The following is a 19,173-nucleotide window of genomic DNA, read 5'->3' on the forward strand; positions in this document are numbered from 1 at the left end:
CATGGGGTTTGCGTGACAAACTCTGGAAAATGTATTTGCCTTGTTCCCTATAAGCCTCAACGTTGTCAAACCCACTGTAAGAACTTAAGGCCATTGGTTTGCATTAGGACATGTCATATGCAGCAGAACATGCTGTTGGTAATTTACCCAAATTGAATTAGAAAGGGGGAACTGGGTCTGATAGAGGTCCAGTGAGCGCAGACTCTACGACCTGACGTGTGACCTCTGTCATTGCCAACAAAGGGTACATAACAAAGTATTGAGATAAACTTTTGTTATTGACCAAATACTTATTTTCCACCATAATTTGCAAATACATTTATTAAAAATCATACAATGTGATTTTCTGGATTTTTTTTCTCATTTTGTCTGTCATAGTTGAAGTGTACCTATGATGAAAATTACAGGCCTCTCTCATATTTTTAAGTGGGAGAACTTGCACAATTGGTGGCTGACTAAATACTTTTTTGCCCCACTGTATATATAGTGCATTTGGAAAGTATTCAGACCCCTTGACTTTTTCCACATTTTGTTACGTTACAGACTTATTCTAAAATGGATTAAAAAACAAAAAAATCCTTAGCAAACTACACACAATACCCCATAATGACAATGTGAAAACGGCGTTTTAGACATTTTTGCAAATGCATTAAAAAAAATCGGACCCTTGCTATGAGACTCTAAATTAAATTGAGGTCAGGTGCATCCTGTTTCCATTGATCATCCTTGAGATGTTTCTACAACTTGATTGGAGTCCACCTGTGGTAAATTCAATTGATTGGACATGATTTGGAAAGGCACACACCTGTCTACATAAGCTCCCACAGTTGACAGTGTATGTCAGAGTGAAAACTAAGTCATGAGTTCGAATGGAATTTTCCGTAGAGCGCCGAGACAGAATTGTGTCGAGGCACAGATCTGGAGAAGGGTACCAAGAACACAGTGGCCTCCATCATTCTTAAATGGAAGAAGTTTGGAGCCACCAAGACTCTTTCTAGAACTGGCAGCCCAGCCAAACTGAGCAATCGGGAGAGAAGGGCCTTGGTCAGGGAGGTCATCAAGAACCCGATGGTCACTCTGACGGAGCTCTAGAGTTCCTTTGTAGAGATTGGAAAACCTTCCAGAAGGATAACCATCTCTGGAGCACTCCACCAATCAGGCCTTTATGGTAGAGTTGCGAGACGGAAGTCACTCCTCAGTAAAAGGCACCTGACAGCCCGCTTGGAGTTTGCCAAAAGGCACCTAAAGACTCTCAGAACATGAGAAACAAGATTCTCTGGTGTGATGGAACCAAGATTCAACTCTTTTGCCTGAATGCCAAGAGTCACGTCTGGAGGAAACCTGGCACCATCCCTACTGTGAAGCATGTCGGTGGCAGCATCATAGTGTGGGGGTATTTTTCAGGGGCAGGGACTGAGAGACTAGTCAGGATCGAGGAAAAGATAACGGAGCAAAGTACAGAGAGATCCTTGATGAAAACCAGCTCCAGAATGCTCAGGATCTCTGACTGGGGTGAAGGTTCACCTTCCAACAAAACAATGACCCTAAGCACACATCCAAGAGAAACGCACAAGTGGCTTTGGGACAAGTCTCTGAATGTCCTTGAGTGGGCCAGTCAAAGACCGGACTTGACCCAATCGAACATCTCTGGAGACCTGGAAATAGCTGTGCAGCGATGCTCCCCATCCAACCTGACATTGCTTAATAGGATCTGCAGAGAAGAATGAGAGAAACTCCCCGAATACAGGTGTGCCAAACTTGTAGTCATACCCCAAAAGACTCAAGGCTGTAATTGCTGCCCAAGGGGCTTCAACAAAGTACTGGTTAAAGGGTCTGAATACTTATGTAAATGTGCTATATTTCTGTTTTATATTTTATATAAACTAGCATAAAATTCTAAAAACTTGTTTTTGCTTTTTCATAATGGGTTATTGTGTGTAGGTTGATGAGGGGAAAAAACAATTAAATATATTTTAGAATAAGGCTGAAACCTAACAAAATATGGAAAAATTCAAGGGGTCTGAATACATTCCGAAAGGCACTGTATACACAGTATATGTATGTGTAATATAGCCTATGCTTTATGATATAGGCCTAACGTCAACGTAAACCATTTCTCTTTATTGTCTTATCAGAAAATGTGGTTTGCATTAGGGCTGAGAATTGCCAGCGACCTCATGATACGGTATTATCATCATACTTAGGTGCCAATAAGATATGTATCACGATTCTGTATTGCAATTTGATACTGCGATTTTGTTGAGATTCAAGTTATTATTATTTTTTACCTTTATTTAAGCAGGTAGTCATGCTGAGACCATGGTCTCTTTCACAGTTTAGACCTGCATGAACAACAATAACACTACACATATAGATACAGTATATATACATCAATTACACAATACATGAAAAGCAAACACAAAACACAAAAATCAAAACACAATTATATGAAACAAATACATTCTTCAGTAAAAAAAAAGTCCCTCTAACATCCGCCTGAATTGCCCGATGTTCCAAAAATATTGCTCACCATGTCTGCTGCAAAGGGACAAGAGAGAGCCATAATGAAGAGTTTTGATCAGTCATTGAAATAAAATTACTTAAAACATTTTGGCTCTCCATTTAAAAAGATTGAGGCAAAGCTGTAGAAGGAGAAATATCGGAGTTTTGGCACTGTTACAGCAGACTAGTGCTAGCTAATGGTAACTAACTAGCAAAAATATACTTTTTATTTTTTTGAGGATCGATTCTTCGAGTCATAGAATCAATATAATATAGTAAAGATTAATATCGGAATACTCTATTGTATCGATCCCTCCCCCATCCTTAGATTGCATGCAGGATGAGAATACAGTACATGGAGACATTGTTCTTGAGGAGCATAAAATATAACTTTCACAAATACCACCGAAGGGGGCTCCCCTTCCTGCTCGGGCGGCGTCGCCGGTCTATTAGCTGCCACCGATCCCATTTTCCTTTTCCCTTGTTTTTGTCTAATTGATTTGCACCTGTTCCTTGTTGGGGTTTTGGGATGGGTGTTATTTACGTTTGTTTTGCCCGCTGGTGTTTGTGCGAGCTTGTTGGTTTGTTACGTTTGGTGATGTATCGTGTTTGTTTTGGGTTTTCGCTGTCCAGTGTTTGTAACTAGGTTTTGGGTTTGTTTAGCGCCAGTGTTTTAGAGCATTCACCCATGTTTTGGACCTGTTACATTTTGAAGGACATTAAAGCGTTTTTCCCGTTCACTTCACTCTCTGCATTTGACTCCTCACTCACCCGACGTTACAATAACTCAATCACTGGGCAGTTGACATCAAATGAAGTACATTCCAACATAAAGATGTACAATATGACACCCACAAAATTCCCTTTCATGAAGTTGTACCTTTAAGTGGTGATATCTGTACATTCCAACATTAAGATGTACAATATGACACCCACAAAATTCCCTTTCATGAAGTTGTACCTTTAAGTGGGGACATCTGTACATTCCAAACAGACATGCTTTTGTTGACCAGTACATGTAACCATTGTTCACATCACAGGGAGAGCATGACAAATTACGCGGATATGTCATTACCTGCTTTTCGTCATTGGATCGCCTGAAGGGATTGTCAATGGAGATTAAGGAAATCATAAATCTCCACTGTGAACAAATGTTTCAACAGGAACACATTCATCATTGATCATTCGCTATGGTACATACTACATTTCATTTGCCACTCACTGTGAAGTCACTGAGGAGAAATGTGCTGCCGAACGCTGTCCTCCCAAACTTTCCCCTGAGGTGACATGAATAAAATCAGGTGTTTGAGTTTCATATGGAACGACCCAATATTAAACTCCACAGCAAGATAAGCACAATTCAACCAAAAGTGCAAAGAATGAACAACACGTTTTTTAATGAGTACTCTGAGGCACTGCAAGAACCCTTGATGTTTCCCTCACCGAAGATGCTACAATCTCAACACTCCCTTTCCCAAAACAAATCACAAGACAAAACATGATCAGGAAAAAGCTACATTTCTTTCAAAGTGAACATGGGGTTTGCGTGACAAACTCTGGAAAATGTATTTGCCTTGTTCCCTATAAGCCTCAACGTTGTCAAACCCACTGTAAGAACTTAAGGCCATTGGTTTGCATTAGGACATGTCATATGCAGCAGAACATGCTGTTGGTAATTTACCCAAATTGAATTAGAAAGGGGGAACTGGGTCTGATAGAGGTCCAGTGAGCGCAGACTCTACGACCTGACGTGTGACCTCTGTCATTGCCAACAAAGGGTACATAACAAAGTATTGAGATAAACTTTTGTTATTGACCAAATACTTATTTTCCACCATAATTTGCAAATACATTTATTAAAAATCATACAATGTGATTTTCTGGATTTTTTTTCTCATTTTGTCTGTCATAGTTGAAGTGTACCTATGATGAAAATTACAGGCCTCTCTCATATTTTTAAGTGGGAGAACTTGCACAATTGGTGGCTGACTAAATACTTTTTTGCCCCACTGTATATATAGTGCATTTGGAAAGTATTCAGACCCCTTGACTTTTTCCACATTTTGTTACGTTACAGACTTATTCTAAAATGGATTAAAAAACAAAAAAATCCTTAGCAAACTACACACAATACCCCATAATGACAATGTGAAAACGGCGTTTTAGACATTTTTGCAAATGCATTAAAAAAAATCGGACCCTTGCTATGAGACTCTAAATTAAATTGAGGTCAGGTGCATCCTGTTTCCATTGATCATCCTTGAGATGTTTCTACAACTTGATTGGAGTCCACCTGTGGTAAATTCAATTGATTGGACATGATTTGGAAAGGCACACACCTGTCTACATAAGCTCCCACAGTTGACAGTGTATGTCAGAGTGAAAACTAAGTCATGAGTTCGAATGGAATTTTCCGTAGAGCGCCGAGACAGAATTGTGTCGAGGCACAGATCTGGAGAAGGGTACCAAGAACACAGTGGCCTCCATCATTCTTAAATGGAAGAAGTTTGGAGCCACCAAGACTCTTTCTAGAACTGGCAGCCCAGCCAAACTGAGCAATCGGGAGAGAAGGGCCTTGGTCAGGGAGGTCATCAAGAACCCGATGGTCACTCTGACGGAGCTCTAGAGTTCCTTTGTAGAGATTGGAAAACCTTCCAGAAGGATAACCATCTCTGGAGCACTCCACCAATCAGGCCTTTATGGTAGAGTTGCGAGACGGAAGTCACTCCTCAGTAAAAGGCACCTGACAGCCCGCTTGGAGTTTGCCAAAAGGCACCTAAAGACTCTCAGAACATGAGAAACAAGATTCTCTGGTGTGATGGAACCAAGATTCAACTCTTTTGCCTGAATGCCAAGAGTCACGTCTGGAGGAAACCTGGCACCATCCCTACTGTGAAGCATGTCGGTGGCAGCATCATAGTGTGGGGGTATTTTTCAGGGGCAGGGACTGAGAGACTAGCCAGGATCGAGGCAAAGATAACGGTGACCTGCCAATATTCTGGGCTAGGCATGGACGCTAATTCAAATCTCAAGGGTAGAGAAGCAATGCCCAGAGATTCAAGATAACTCTGCATAGAATTGTTTGAACAGAATGGAGTACATGAGCAAACAATTGAAAAACATGTTAGTTTGTATCAAGTAGTAGCAGTGTTGGTCTGTATATAGTAGTAGCAGTGTTGGTTTGTATATAGTAGTAGCAGTGTTGGTTTGTATCTAGTAGTAACAGTGTTGGTTTGTACTAGTAGTAGCAGTGTTGGTTTGTATCTAGTAGTAACAGTGTTGGTTTGTATCTAGTAGTAGCAGTGTTGGTTTGTATCTAGTAGTAACAGTGTTGGTTTGTATCTAGTAGTAGCAGTGTTGGTTTGTATCTAGTAGTAACAGTGTTGGTTTGTATCTAGTAGTAGCAGTGTTGGTTTGTATCTAGTAGTAGCAGTGTTGGTTTGTATCTAGTAGTAGCAGTGTTGGTTTGTATCTAGTAGTAACAGTGTTGGTTTGTATCTAGTAGTAACAGTGTTGGTTTGTATCTAGTAGTAGCAGTGTTGGTTTGTATCTAGTAGTAGCAGTGTTGGTTTGTATATAGTAGTAACAGTGTTGGTTTGTATCTAGTAGTAACAGTGTTGGTTTGTATCTAGTAGTAGCAGTGTTGGTTTGTATCTAGTAGTAGCAGTGTTGGTTTGTATCTAGTAGTAACAGTGTTGGTTTGTATCTAGTAGTAGCAGTGTTGGTTTGTATCTAGTAGTAGCAGTGTTGGTTTGTATCTAGTAGTAACAGTGTTGGTTTGTATCTAGTAGTAGCAGTGTTGGTTTGTATCTAGTAGTAACAGTGTTGGTTTGTATCTAGTAGTAGCAGTGTTGGTTTGTATCTAGTAGTAGCAGTGTTGGTTTGTATCTAGTAGTAACAGTGTTGGTTTGTATCTAGTAGTAGCAGTGTTGGTTTGTATCTAGTAGTAACAGTGTTAGTTTGTATCTAGTAGTAGCAGTGTTGGTTTGTATCTAGTAGCAGCAGTGTTGGTTTGTATCTAGTAGTAACAGTGTTGGTTTGTATCTAGTAGTAGCAGTGTTGGTTTGTATCTAGTAGTAGCAGTGTTGGTTTGTATCTAGTAGCAGCAGTGTTGGTCTGTATATAGTAGTAGCAGTGTTGGTTTGTATCTAGTAGTAGCAGTGTTGGTTTGTACCTAGTAGTAGCAAGACTCGTACTAATAGAGACACAGATCTCGAAAAGAAAGATGGTGATTATATTTTTGTATGTTTCTGAGGGGAAAAAAAATGAAGACATATACTGATACTCTGCCCAGACACTCAAATTAACCCAAGAGTGGGCTAGTTGCAGCATGCTCTGATCTTAGACCGGCGTGCGTATGAGACGCACTAGGAATCATAAGTTACGAGGAATTTCTTCCTGACACATAGGCCTAATCAATCATTGTTTTATAATGAATATGTAAGCCAGAGCTTGGGGCAAAGCTTGTGTCGGGAGTATGCTTGCAATGTAGGCCTCAAATGAACGTCTGGTTAGCTGAAATGAGTTCAAATATTTTCTCTGCATTTCTATTACTTGTGATGCTGGTTTGAATGTGTCTTATCATGAAATGGTTTGACTTTAAAGTCTGCTTGTCTCAACAGAAATGTGGTGACAAGTGCATAAACTTTGAAAAAGTCCCTCCTTAGTTCTTCTTGTACCAATACAACAAGCTTGGGTAATAAATAGCATGCGACTCTCAGGAATAACAATAAACAAGTTGCTGAATTTGAGTATAGATTACCAAATGGTTCATGGAAACTACTGTGAACTACTTCAAGAAAACCCTTTCTCTGGGAGACGCACAGACAATAACATAGTAACTACTGTCACATGATTACAAATAACATTAGGTTAAAGAGCACATTGCCTGAGGATGGTCTTGCAAAGGGATACCCAGACACTCTATAATTTTGACAACTTCATGCAATGCTGTCGTTATTTCTGCTACAAGCAAAGCACTGATCACTGATGTTGAATACGTCAAGTCAGGCCATACACTCTCAAAAAAGGGTTCTTCATTTTTTTCCCTGAAGGGTAGGTAGTGTTTCCCAACTCCAGTCCTCGAGTACCCCCAACAGTACATTTTTGTTGAAGCCCTGGACAAGCACACCTGATTCAACATGTCAACTAATAATCAAGTCCTCAATGAGTTGAATCAAGTGAGTTTGTCAGGGACTACAACAAAAATGTGTGCTGTTGGGGGTACTCGAGGACTGGAGTTGGGAAAATGCTGTAGGGGAACCCTTTTTTAGACTGTGGAGAACCTTTTTATATTAGAATAACCCATAATATAAAAATCTGTATGATTCTCCATTACACTGTAAAAACCTTTCCCGGGTACTTATTGCAGTGAAAATACACAAAAGTTACTGTATTTTTTTTCACCAACTGTTCTGCCTGCGGCTATGGAACCCTGACCTGTTCACCGGACGTGCTACCTGTCCCAGACCTGCTGTTTTCAACTCTCTAGAGACAGCAGGAGCGGTAGAGATACTCTCAATGATTGGCTATGAAAAGCCAACTGACATTTACTCCTGAGGTGCTGACTTGTTGCACCCTCGACAACTACAGTGATTATTATTCTTTGACCATGCTGGTCATTTATGAACATCTTGGCCATGTTCTGTTATAATATCCACCCGGCACAGTCAAAAGTGGACTGGTCACCCTGGTCCCTCTCTAGGTTTTGTCCTTTCTAAGGAGTTTTTCCTAGCCACTGTGCTTCTACACCTGCATTGCTTGCTGTTTGGGGTTTTAGGCTGGGTTTATGTACAGCACTTTGAGATATCAGCTGATGTAAGAAGGGCTATATAAATACATTTGATTTGATATTTTTAGAGCTGGATTAAGGTATTATTGCTGTAAGGAACAGCATGCTGCTGTATTATGATTACTTGGGAGTTAACTTCACTTGGGATTTGAACTCACAACCTCTCGGTTACCAGCAACCTGACTTTCCTGCTACACCACCTGGTTCATGGGTATGACAGAGATTGTTAGAATATTAGAAGTTTAACTTCTTGGTGACAGGCGGCAGTATTTTCACGTCCGGATGAAATACATGCCCAAATTCAACTGCCTGCTACTCATCCCCAGAAATAAGATTCCAGATTTCTAAGGGACCTTCTTGCAGTTCCTACCGCTTCCACTGGATGTCAACAGTCTTTAGAAATTGGTTGAAGTACGGACATCTTGAACGAGGGTACCTTGTAGTGTACTGTTAGATAGAGGCGCCTGACCAGAAAGCTAGCTACAGTTTGTTTTCCTCCTGTATTGAACATAGATCATCCCGTATTCAATTTTATCAATTATTTACGTAAAAAAATACCTAAAGTTCTATTACAAAAGTAGTTTGAAATGTTTTGGCAAAGTTTACAGGTAACTTTTGAGATATTTTGAAGTCAGTTGAAACCGGTGTTTTTCTGGATCAAACGCGCCAAATAAATGGACATTTTGGATATATATCGACGGAATTAATCGAACAAAAGGACCATTTGTGATGTTTATGGGACATATTGGAGTGCCAACAAAAGAAGCTCGTCAAAGGTAAGGCATGAATTATATTTTTATTTCTGTGTTTTGTGTTGCACCTGCAGGGTTGAAATATGCTTCTCTCTCTTTGTTTACTGGGGTGCTGTCCTCAGATAATAGCATCTTTTGCTTTCGCCGAAAAGCATTTTTTAAATCTGACATGTTCGCTGGATTCACAACAAGTGTAGCTTTAATTTGCTATCTTGCATGTGTGATTTAATGAAAGTTTGATTTTTATAGTAATTTATTTGAATTTGGCACTCTGCATTTCCCTGGCAGAGAGGTTTTAAGTGGTTTTATCATTGTGTTGATGGAGGTTGAGCACACTGTTTGTCCACTTCCAGTTCTATCATCGTTGTAAGAGCTTGTGACAATCAAGAGCTGCACTGTTAAAAGGTTACTGTGTTTTTTCCAGAACTGCAGTTGGTCACCAGGAAGTATTTTGGAATAACTTACTGTCAGCTTGCTGCAAGTAGTTACTGTAAAATTCACAGTAACTTACTGGTGCTGGTCTCTGTCACACTCACTGACCTGATGGTGTGGTAGGAAGGTCAGTTTGCTGTCAACCAAGAGGTTGAGGCCCAAGTGTGCTCACCACAAATAATACTTAGTTAAGCTATCTTGTAATCAGTATAGTTAAGGGAAAGTACAGTAAACTAGTTGCAAGTAAGTTACTAGCAATTGAGTTACTGAGAATTTTACAATAACTTACTGACAGCTAGTTGCCAGTTAGGGAACACAATATTCACAGCAACTTCCAGACAACTAACTGTCATTAAATTACTGTGAAATGCACAGTAACCTGTTAATATTCCAACTCTTTATTATCACATGCCCTTGCAAAGATTGCAGAACTGATAATGTGCTCAACCGTTGACAACATTTTATTGTATTTTTATTTCACCTTTATTTAACCAGGTAGGCTGGTTGCAACCTGGCCAAGATAAAGCAAAGCAGTGTGACACAAACAACAATTCAGAGTTACACATGGAATAAACAAGAGTACAGTCAATAACACAATAGAAAAAAAATAAAGTCTATATACAGTGTGTGCAAATGGCGTGAGGAGGTAAGGCAATAAATAGGCCATAGTAGCGAAGTAGTTACAATTTACCAAATTAATACTGGAGTGATAGATGAACAGATGAACAGATGATGATGTGCAAGTAGAAATACTGGTGTGCAAAAGAGCAGAAAAGTAAATAAAAACAATATGAGGTAGGTAGATTGGGTGGGCTATTTACAGATGGACTATGTACAGCTGCAGCGATCGGTTAGCTGCTCAGATAGCTGATGTTTAAAGTTAGGGAGGGAAATATAAGTCTCCAGCTTCAGCGATTTTTGCAATTCATTCCAGTCATTGGCAGCAGAGAACTGAAAGGAAAGGCGGCCAAATGACGTGTTGGCTTTGGGGATGGCCAGTGAAATATACCTGCAAGAGTGTGTGCTATGGGTGTGTGTTGTTATTATGACCAGTGAGCTGAGATAAGGCGGTGCTTTACCTAGCATCGACTTATAGATGACCTGGAGCCAGTGGGTCTGGCGACGAATATGTAGCGAGGGCCATCCGACTAGAACATACAAGTCGCAGTGGTGGGTGTTAGAAGGGGCTTTGGTAACAAAATGGATGGCACTGTGATAGACTGCATCCAACATAACCATCAACCACTTAAACCGGTGCAACACTTCCACTGACGGTTGGCACAAAAAACAAAATTCAGTAACTTGTTTTTTACCGTACTTTCACTGCAACTTGTAGCCTGTAGTGTACTGTAAAAGTGTAGCATTTCATGAACAAAGAACCCTAGACAAAGAACCCCTCAGGAACCTCAAAGGGAACAAACTGTGTAGTTGTCATGGCAACAACACCAATGGACAACATTTTGTGGATCTTTTAGCAGATAACCAGCCTGTACTTTTAGCAGATAACCAGCCTGTAATGAGTAATATGGTGATTTAGGCACAAGAACCAATCTTACCATAGTAGACCTGCGACAGACTCCCTTTCAAAGTAGACAAGTACCAGCGATAAAACAGATTTACAACTAGCAGAATTAGTAGAGGTCACATTGCAAGACAAGAGCAAGAAAATTAAACAACATGGCAGAATGAAGAGAGGATGTGGAAGGGGCAGACAAAATAGAAAATATCTGCCATGCATATGGACAGCTATTGCATTTAAATGAAAACAGTTTAATTACCTGTGACTGATATCTTCATGGTGGCCTCAAGGGGCCGGTTGTTGTCCAGGTCTCTGCTCAGCCTCATGTCCCCATTGTCCTTGTTCAGGATTAGTAGACTCAGCTCGTTGCCTTCCACAAAATTGTACTGGAGGTTATCTGACACATCCGGGTCCTGGGCAGGAACCTTCCCGATCACCCCAGCCGGAAAACTGTTGGACCTGTTGGTGACGTAGTTGTTAAAGATGATCTCAAAGTCGTGTAGGACAGGGTCATTATCGTTGACGTCCAGCAGGCAGATGTGCACAATGGCGCGGCTGACTAACGGTGCAGAGGTCGCCTGGACAATGATGGTGTACTCTATCTTGGACTCGTAGTCTAAATCAGTGAGAGCGATAAGATCCCCGTTGAAGATATCTAGTTGGAAGACCTCTGGGACGTTTCCTTCCACAATTTGGAACAGGATTTGCGCATTGGTTCCCTTGTCAGGATCTGTAGCAGTGATGCGGGCTACAATGGAACCCACAGGACTGTTCTCCACCACATAGACGTACAGTTCGTCCTTTTCAAACACAGGAGCATTGTCGTTGATGTCCAGGACGGACACTTGGACGTCCATGGATGCCTTAAGCGGCGGAAACCCCTTATCCACAGCAAAGGCCTTCAGATTGTACACAGGCACATTCTCCCTGTCAAGTTTCCTGGCTGTTCTAATAATGCCAGAGTACGGCTCAATGAAGAAGTCACCCTCTCCATCATCCCCACCCTGGAAAGTGTAACTAAGTCTCCCATTGGACCCTGAGTCCCTGTCAGATGCAGAAATCTGGAGGATGCTGGTATACACGGGTGCATCCTCAAACACTGTCCCCTGGTATATGTCTCTGAGGAACTGTGGTGCGTTATCATTAGCATCCAGAACAATGATCTCCACATATGTGGTGTCAGATTTCTGGGGGATGCCGTTGTCGCGGGCAATGACAGCTAGCGTGTAGGAGGCCTGATCCTCATAGTCAATTTCTATCTGTGTGGTTATGGCACCTGTGTCAGGGTTGATCTTGAATTGTGGCACGTTGTCCTCCATAACATAGCTGATGCGTGCGTTCTCCCCCGTGTCCTCATCCGTGGCACTGATCACCACCACGGTAGAGCCCACAGGCCGGTCCTCGCCGATCGTCACCTGGTAGTTGGCGCTTTGGAACACGGGCTGGTGGGTGTTGGCATCAGTGACGTTGATAAAGACCTGTGCTGTGTCGTAACGCGTGCCATCCGAGGCGGTCACCGTCAGGACATACTGGCGCTCCTGTTTGTAGTCCAGTGGCATAGCTAAGGTGATGACTGCCCCTGCAGTCTGACTGGTGATGGCGAACCTGTTCCGCGTGTTGCCGCTGGAAATCTGGTATGTTACCACACTGTTGGCGTCCCGATCTATGGCAGAGAGTGCTAGCACGCTCGTACCTACCAAAGCATCCTCATTCATCTTCAGGCTATACAACCTCTGAGTGAAAGTGGGAACGTTGTCGTTCACGTCGAGCACCGTCACACTGACGCTGGCCGAGGAAGACATGACAGGGACCCCATGATCAACTGCTTCAATGCCAAACGTGTAAAAGTCGGTGGTCTCCCTGTCCAGTTCTACACTAACTGTAATCCACCCTGTGCTGTTGTTGATGGTGAAGGGGAAGCCTGGAGCCATAGCTGTTAACCTGTACTGCAAATGAGAGTTGTCACCGGAGTCTGCATCAATAGCCTGAATATGGATCACAGAACAACCAACCGCCACATTTTCCAATACAGTGGCTTGAAAGGGTGTGCTAACAAACATAGGGGCATTATCGTTGACATCCACAACTTGCACTACAACTATCCCTGTGCCATTAATCAGAGGTGGTCTTCCCCCATCCTGTGCCTTTATTCTCAAATTATATTCCCTGATCATCTCATAATCTAGAGGGTTGATTATGTCAATGACACCTGTAGGGGAATGGATGTAGAACTGGCCCTTCACGTTGCCACTGATGATGCTGTAGTGGACTTTTGCATTGTTGCCCTCGTCTTTGTCTGTGGCCTTCACCTGGGCCACTTTGGTGTTCACTGCCACGCTCTCAAGCACCTGGACTACATACCTATTCTCACTGAACTGGGGGTAGTTATCGTTCTCATCCTCCACAGAGATATACACTGTAGCCGTGGCACTGCGGGGGCCTGGGTCTTTACCCTGGTCATTAGCCTCCACTATCAGTTGATACTGGGTCAAGGTTTCTCTGTCAGGCCGAACCCTAATCTTGACTAGTCCATTTCTAGGATCGATTTCAAAACCAGCATTATCTTCCCCCTCATTCACAATCTTATAGATCATGTTGGCATTTGATGGGGCATCCCCATCTGTGGCCCTTATAGTCAACACTTCAAAACCTATCTCCACATTTTCCCTAATGCTGACCCTGTACTCTGTCTGCTCAAACACAGGCCCATGATCATTAGTGTCACTTATAGTGACAGTGAGGTAAGCAGTGGCCGACCTCTTAGGGGTGCCATTGTCTGTAGCAATAACTTTGAAGATATGTGTGTCCTTGACCTCCCTGTCCAAAGGCTGCAACGTTGTAATGCTGCCGGTCTGCAAATTGATTTTGAAATAATCATTGGATCTGCTATCGAACAGAGCTTCAATATCATATTCTACTTCACCATCATCATCATGGTCGGTATCCAGTGCTTTGAGCGTAATTACGCGAGTTCCCGCCGGTTCATTCTCCGGGACAGACACCTGATAGTTGGGCAGTTGAAACTGGGGAGCGGTATTCACATTTATTTTTTTACGTTTGGTCCATGAACCCAGTCTACCCAAATCCCCGTCTGTAAACATGGCATGACTATGAAGAGAATTAATTCGCAGTTTCACACGAACAGTGGTGTAATTCCAAAGATGTTGCACCCTGCAGAATAAATCCAACTCGTTTCGCTCATTGGGTTGCAGACAGTTTGGCAAAACACTCCCGTTATCAAAAACTACTTTCCAGTCCCCTCCCTTACATAACGAAAGGTAAGAGTGAGGTTTTCGAGTAAAAAGTGGTAAATGTTCATAAATGTTCAAAAGCAAAATCCTAATTGAGACGCATGGATATGCCTCTACTGTTGAGAGAATGTTCATGTAAATCTTGGGCTTACCTTCGTTTGCCTTTCTCCTATATTTAATGAAACAATTCTGTCCGTGCACAAAAGTATTGAAGTGAATTAAAATAAAGTTATCCGAGGTACTTGATTTGATCTGAATGTAAAGCGGCGCAGGGTTCTTCCTCAACAGCGCACAATTAACTTTTCCTGAGAAATATACAATTCCGTGTTGTCTCTCGATATTGAAAATGTGTCTCGCGTATTTAGGAGTTAAAGTCCTGTCTATTTGATAGATCCAACCCCGTCCAATAGATACATTTCCGAGCACTACTCCAGGCTGTAGAGTATCCGAAACGTGTACATCAAAACATGCAACTACTGGAAAGTGTGATAGAAAACATATCCACGGCCAAAGCATTTGTAATGCCATGGTTTAAAACGCATGGCATCCACCGAATCTGTCAAGAACATCTATAAAATCCACTGAACAAGTTTTTCCCGGGTCCTCGCCGTCCAATCCCGTTCCATGATTAGTTAGAATGTTGCGAGGATCGGAGCAGAGCATGGCGCGCCCATTAAATAGTTCGAACAGGTCTCACTCTCCAGAGAACAAGAGAGAGGTCCAACTCTGCGGAAAATCGGTCCCCCTCCAGCAGGTGTTTTTTCTCGGTGTTTGCCCTCCAAGCAAGTTTCTGTATGGCAGTAAATTGGTGTCGAATTTGGTAAACACAAAATGTATGGCTTATTTGCTATGTGAATTTTATTTGATCAAATATACGTTTCATAACGCTTAAGTTGTAACTAGTGTTATATAAGTTGGACACGTTACACCCCGCCAACTTTGACAAAAAAAACACTATATCGGAGTTGTCTCGAGATGGCTATGCATATTCATGTATTGAGGCTAGTAGCATAGCATCTCCATTGAATTCCGGCGGTTGACTTCAACAACCGTCAATGAATATACAAAACTAGATTACAATAGTGAGATCTATCCACCAATCCAAAGAAAGTATAGGCGGGAGCCAGACCGCCCACATTGCCATTTTGACAACCACTCCCATTGTTAGGGCAGAGAGACATGTATTTTGTCTGCATGTATATCGATCATCTGTGCACTCTCTCACCGCCCCACATCTGAAAGCTACCCTGCTCCCCAACTCTAGGCTGCGTTTACACAGGCAACCAAATTATATTTTTGCTCTGAAACAGATCTTAGATTAAAAAGATCTGATGTGGTTGGTTAAAATATAATTTACTGGAATAAAGATCAGAATTGGACTACTTGTGTAAACGCCGCACTGTTTGTCAGTCAAACGCTGATTCCCAAATCTCAGCAGCCGATTACAATGTACCATGAAGTGATGTGGGTAATGATCACTAAAAACCTCCTATTTGTACAGGTATATAGTTTTTCTGCGACGTCTCAGACTTAGGTTTGCAAAATTACATTCGCATTTTAAAACTGTCCTCATTGTATAACGTATTTAAAAAATCATAAAGAAATCCACAGACAATTGGAGATTGATTAAATGATGTCACCTAGTGGACATACTTTCCTATAGGCCAGAGATCATCTAGATTTGGCTGCGGGACGATTTTTTTCTTGAGAGGATGGTCTGGGTGCTGAAGCCCAAACAGATCTACTATTTGACTAAAACATATTCATTTCAAACCTTGCTTGCATTTGTATACAATCACAAGTCTCTATTATGCGTGGGAATACTTGGGAACAGATTTCCTAAATTAAAATAACTTGGAGCTGATTTCCTGGTGTTTTTACAGTATTTTCTGTCCAACAATTATTTATTTTTTAATTCATTGGTCAGAAAACTTGGAGGGCCAAATAAAACCACCCGCAGGCCGCCAGTTGGGGAATCCTGCTATAGGAAGAATCTACTATCATGTGGCCTAAAGTTAGCCTGGTTGCCAGTCATTGTTTAGATATTACATTCCACTCCTTGTACTCTGTGTCATTTGCCCATGTCTTTGGCGCATGACACAGAGTACAAGGAGTGGAATGTTACAGAGACTGATACCCAGACTTGCCTAAATTCTCTCTCCACTACAAATGATTTAATTTTATATATCAAATGTTTGGCATTTCTAAAATGCATAAGAATTTTATATTTCTTGGTACAGACAGGTAGAACATCCTTACATCATAAGATGCTCTACTAAATGTCCAAGGATACAAAACATCAGCATCTTATCTCTCATTTGACACCTATACCAAGTACACTACATAACCAAAAGTACTACATAACCAAAAGTACTGAATGTGGATGCTGGATCATTGCTGCAGGGACTTGCTTCCATTGATCCACAAAATAATTAGTGAGGTCGGACACTGGTGTTGGGTGATTAGGCGCGGCTCGCAGTCTGCGTTCCAATTCATCCCAAAGGTGTTTGATGGGGTTGAGGTCATGGCTCTATGCAGGCCAGACCAGCTCTTCTACACCGATCTCGACAAACCATTTCTGTATGGACCTCACTTTGTGCATGGGGGCATTATCATGCTGAAAAAAAGGGCCTTCCCCAAACTATTGCCACAAAGTAGCATCACTACTCTGGACGGTTCTGACTTAGAATACGTGGACAACTATAAATACCTAGGTGTTCGGCTAGACTATAAAATCTCCTTCCAGACTCATATTAAGCATCTCCAATCCAAAATAAAATCTAGAATTGGCTTCCTATTTTGCAACAAAGCCTCCTTCACTCATGCAGCCAAACATACCCTCGTAAAACTGCTTATACTGCCAATCCTTGACTTTGGGGATGTCATTTACAAAATATCCTCCAACACTCTACACAGCAAATGGGATGCAGTCTATCACAGTGCCATCCATTTTGTCACCAAAGCCCCATATACTGCACCATTGCGACCTGTATGCTCTTGTTGGCTGGTCCTCGCTACATATTAGTCGCCAAACCCACTGGCTCCAGGGCATCTATAAGTCTTTGCTAGGTAAAGCTCTGCCTTAGCTCACTGGTCACCATAGCAACACCCACCAGTAGCACACGCTCCAGCAGGTATATTTCACTGGTCATCCCCAAAGCCAACAGCTACTTTGGCCGCCTTTCCTTCCAGTTCTCTGCTGCCAATGACTGGAACGAATTGCAAAAATCAATGAAGTTGAAGACATATCTCCCTCACTAACTTCAAGCATCGGCTGTCAGAGCAGCTTACCGATCGCTGCAGCTGTACACAGCCCATCTGTAAATAACCCAACCAACTACCTACCACATCCCCATATACAGTGCCTTGCGAAAGTATTCGGCCCCCTTGAACTTTGCGACCTTTTGCCACATTTCAGGCTTCAAACATAAAGTAATAAAACTTTATTTTTTTGTGAAGAATCAACAACAAGTGGGACACAATCATGAAGTGGAACGACATTTATTGGATATTTCAAACTTTTTTAACAAATCAAAAACTGAAAAATTGGGCGTGCAAAATTATTCAGCCCCTTTACTTTCAGTGCAGCAAACTCTCTCCAGAAGTTCAGTGAGGATCTCTGAATGATCCAATGTTGACCTAAATGACTAATGATGATAAATACAATCCACCTGTGTGTAATCAAGTCTCCGTATAAATGCACCTGCACTGTGATAGTCTCAGAGGTCCGTTAAAAGCGCAGAGAGCATCATGAAGAACAAGGAACACACCAGGCAGGTCCGAGATACTGTTGTGAAGAAGTTTAAAGCCGGATTTGGATACAAAAAGATTTCCCAAGCTTTAAACATCCCAAGGAGCACTGTGCAAGCGATAATATTGAAATGGAAGGAGTATCAGACCACTGCAAATCTACCAAGACCTGGCCGTCCCTCTAAACTTTCAGCTCATACAAGGAGAAGACTGATCAGAGATGCAGCCAAGAGGCCCATGATCACTCTGGATGAACTGCAGAGATCTACAGCTGAGGTGGGAGACTCTGTCCATAGGACAACAATCAGTCGTATATTGCACAAATCTGGCCTTTATGGAAGAGTGGAAAGAAGAAAGCCATTTCTTAAAGATATCCATAAAAAGTGTTGTTTAAAGTTTGCCACAAGCCACCTGGGAGACACACCAAACATGTGGAAGAAGGTGCTCTGGTCAGATGAAACCAAAATGGAACTTTTTGGCAACAATGCAAAACGTTATGTTTGGCGTTAAAAACAACACAGCTGAACACACCATCCCCACTGTCAAACATGGTGGTGGCAGCATCATGGTTTGGGCCTGCTTTTCTTCAGCAGGGACAGGGAAGATGGTTAAAATTGATGGGAAGATGGATGGAGCCAAATACAGGACCATTCTGGAAGAAAACCTGATGTAGTCTGCAAAAGACCTGAGACTGGGATGTAGATTTGTCTTCCAACAAGACAATGATCCAAAACATAAAGCAAAATCTACAATGGAATGGTTCAAAAATAAACATATCCAGGTGTTAGAATGGCCAAGTCAAAGTCCAGACCTGAATCCAATCGAGAATCTGTGGAAAGAACTGAAAACTGCTGTTCACAAATGCTCTCCATCCAACCTCACTGAGCTCGACCTGTTTTGCAAGGAGGAATGGGAAAAAATGTCAGTCTCTCGATGTGCAAAACTGATAGAGACATACCCCAAGCGACTTACAGCTGTAATCGCAGCAAAAGGTGGCGCTACAAAGTATTAACTTAAGGGGGCTGAATAATTTTGCACGCCCAATTTTTCAGTTTTTGATTTGTTAAAAAAGTTTGAAATATCCAATAAATGTCATTCCACTTCATGATTGTGTCCCACTTGTTGTTGATTCTTCACAAAAAAATAGTTTTATATCTTTATGTTTGAAGCCTGAAA

At 41.8% G+C, this 19,173-nt stretch overlaps 1 protein-coding gene across 1 annotated transcript in view; it reads right to left on the minus strand.

The window, feature by feature from the left end:
* Positions 1–14,775, minus strand: part of LOC139406433 (cadherin EGF LAG seven-pass G-type receptor 1-like) — an 88,467-nt gene extending 73,692 nt beyond the window's left edge. The window contains exon 1 of the mRNA XM_071149004.1: positions 11,256–14,775. Within this exon, the coding sequence (XP_071005105.1) occupies positions 11,256–14,775 (3,520 nt within the window). The remainder of the gene's footprint in view (positions 1–11,255) is intronic.
* Positions 14,776–19,173: the final 4,398 nt, after the last annotated feature.

This window comes from Oncorhynchus clarkii, chromosome 4, assembly GCF_045791955.1.
Source record: "Oncorhynchus clarkii lewisi isolate Uvic-CL-2024 chromosome 4, UVic_Ocla_1.0, whole genome shotgun sequence".
Lineage (NCBI taxonomy): Eukaryota > Metazoa > Chordata > Actinopteri > Salmoniformes > Salmonidae > Oncorhynchus > Oncorhynchus clarkii.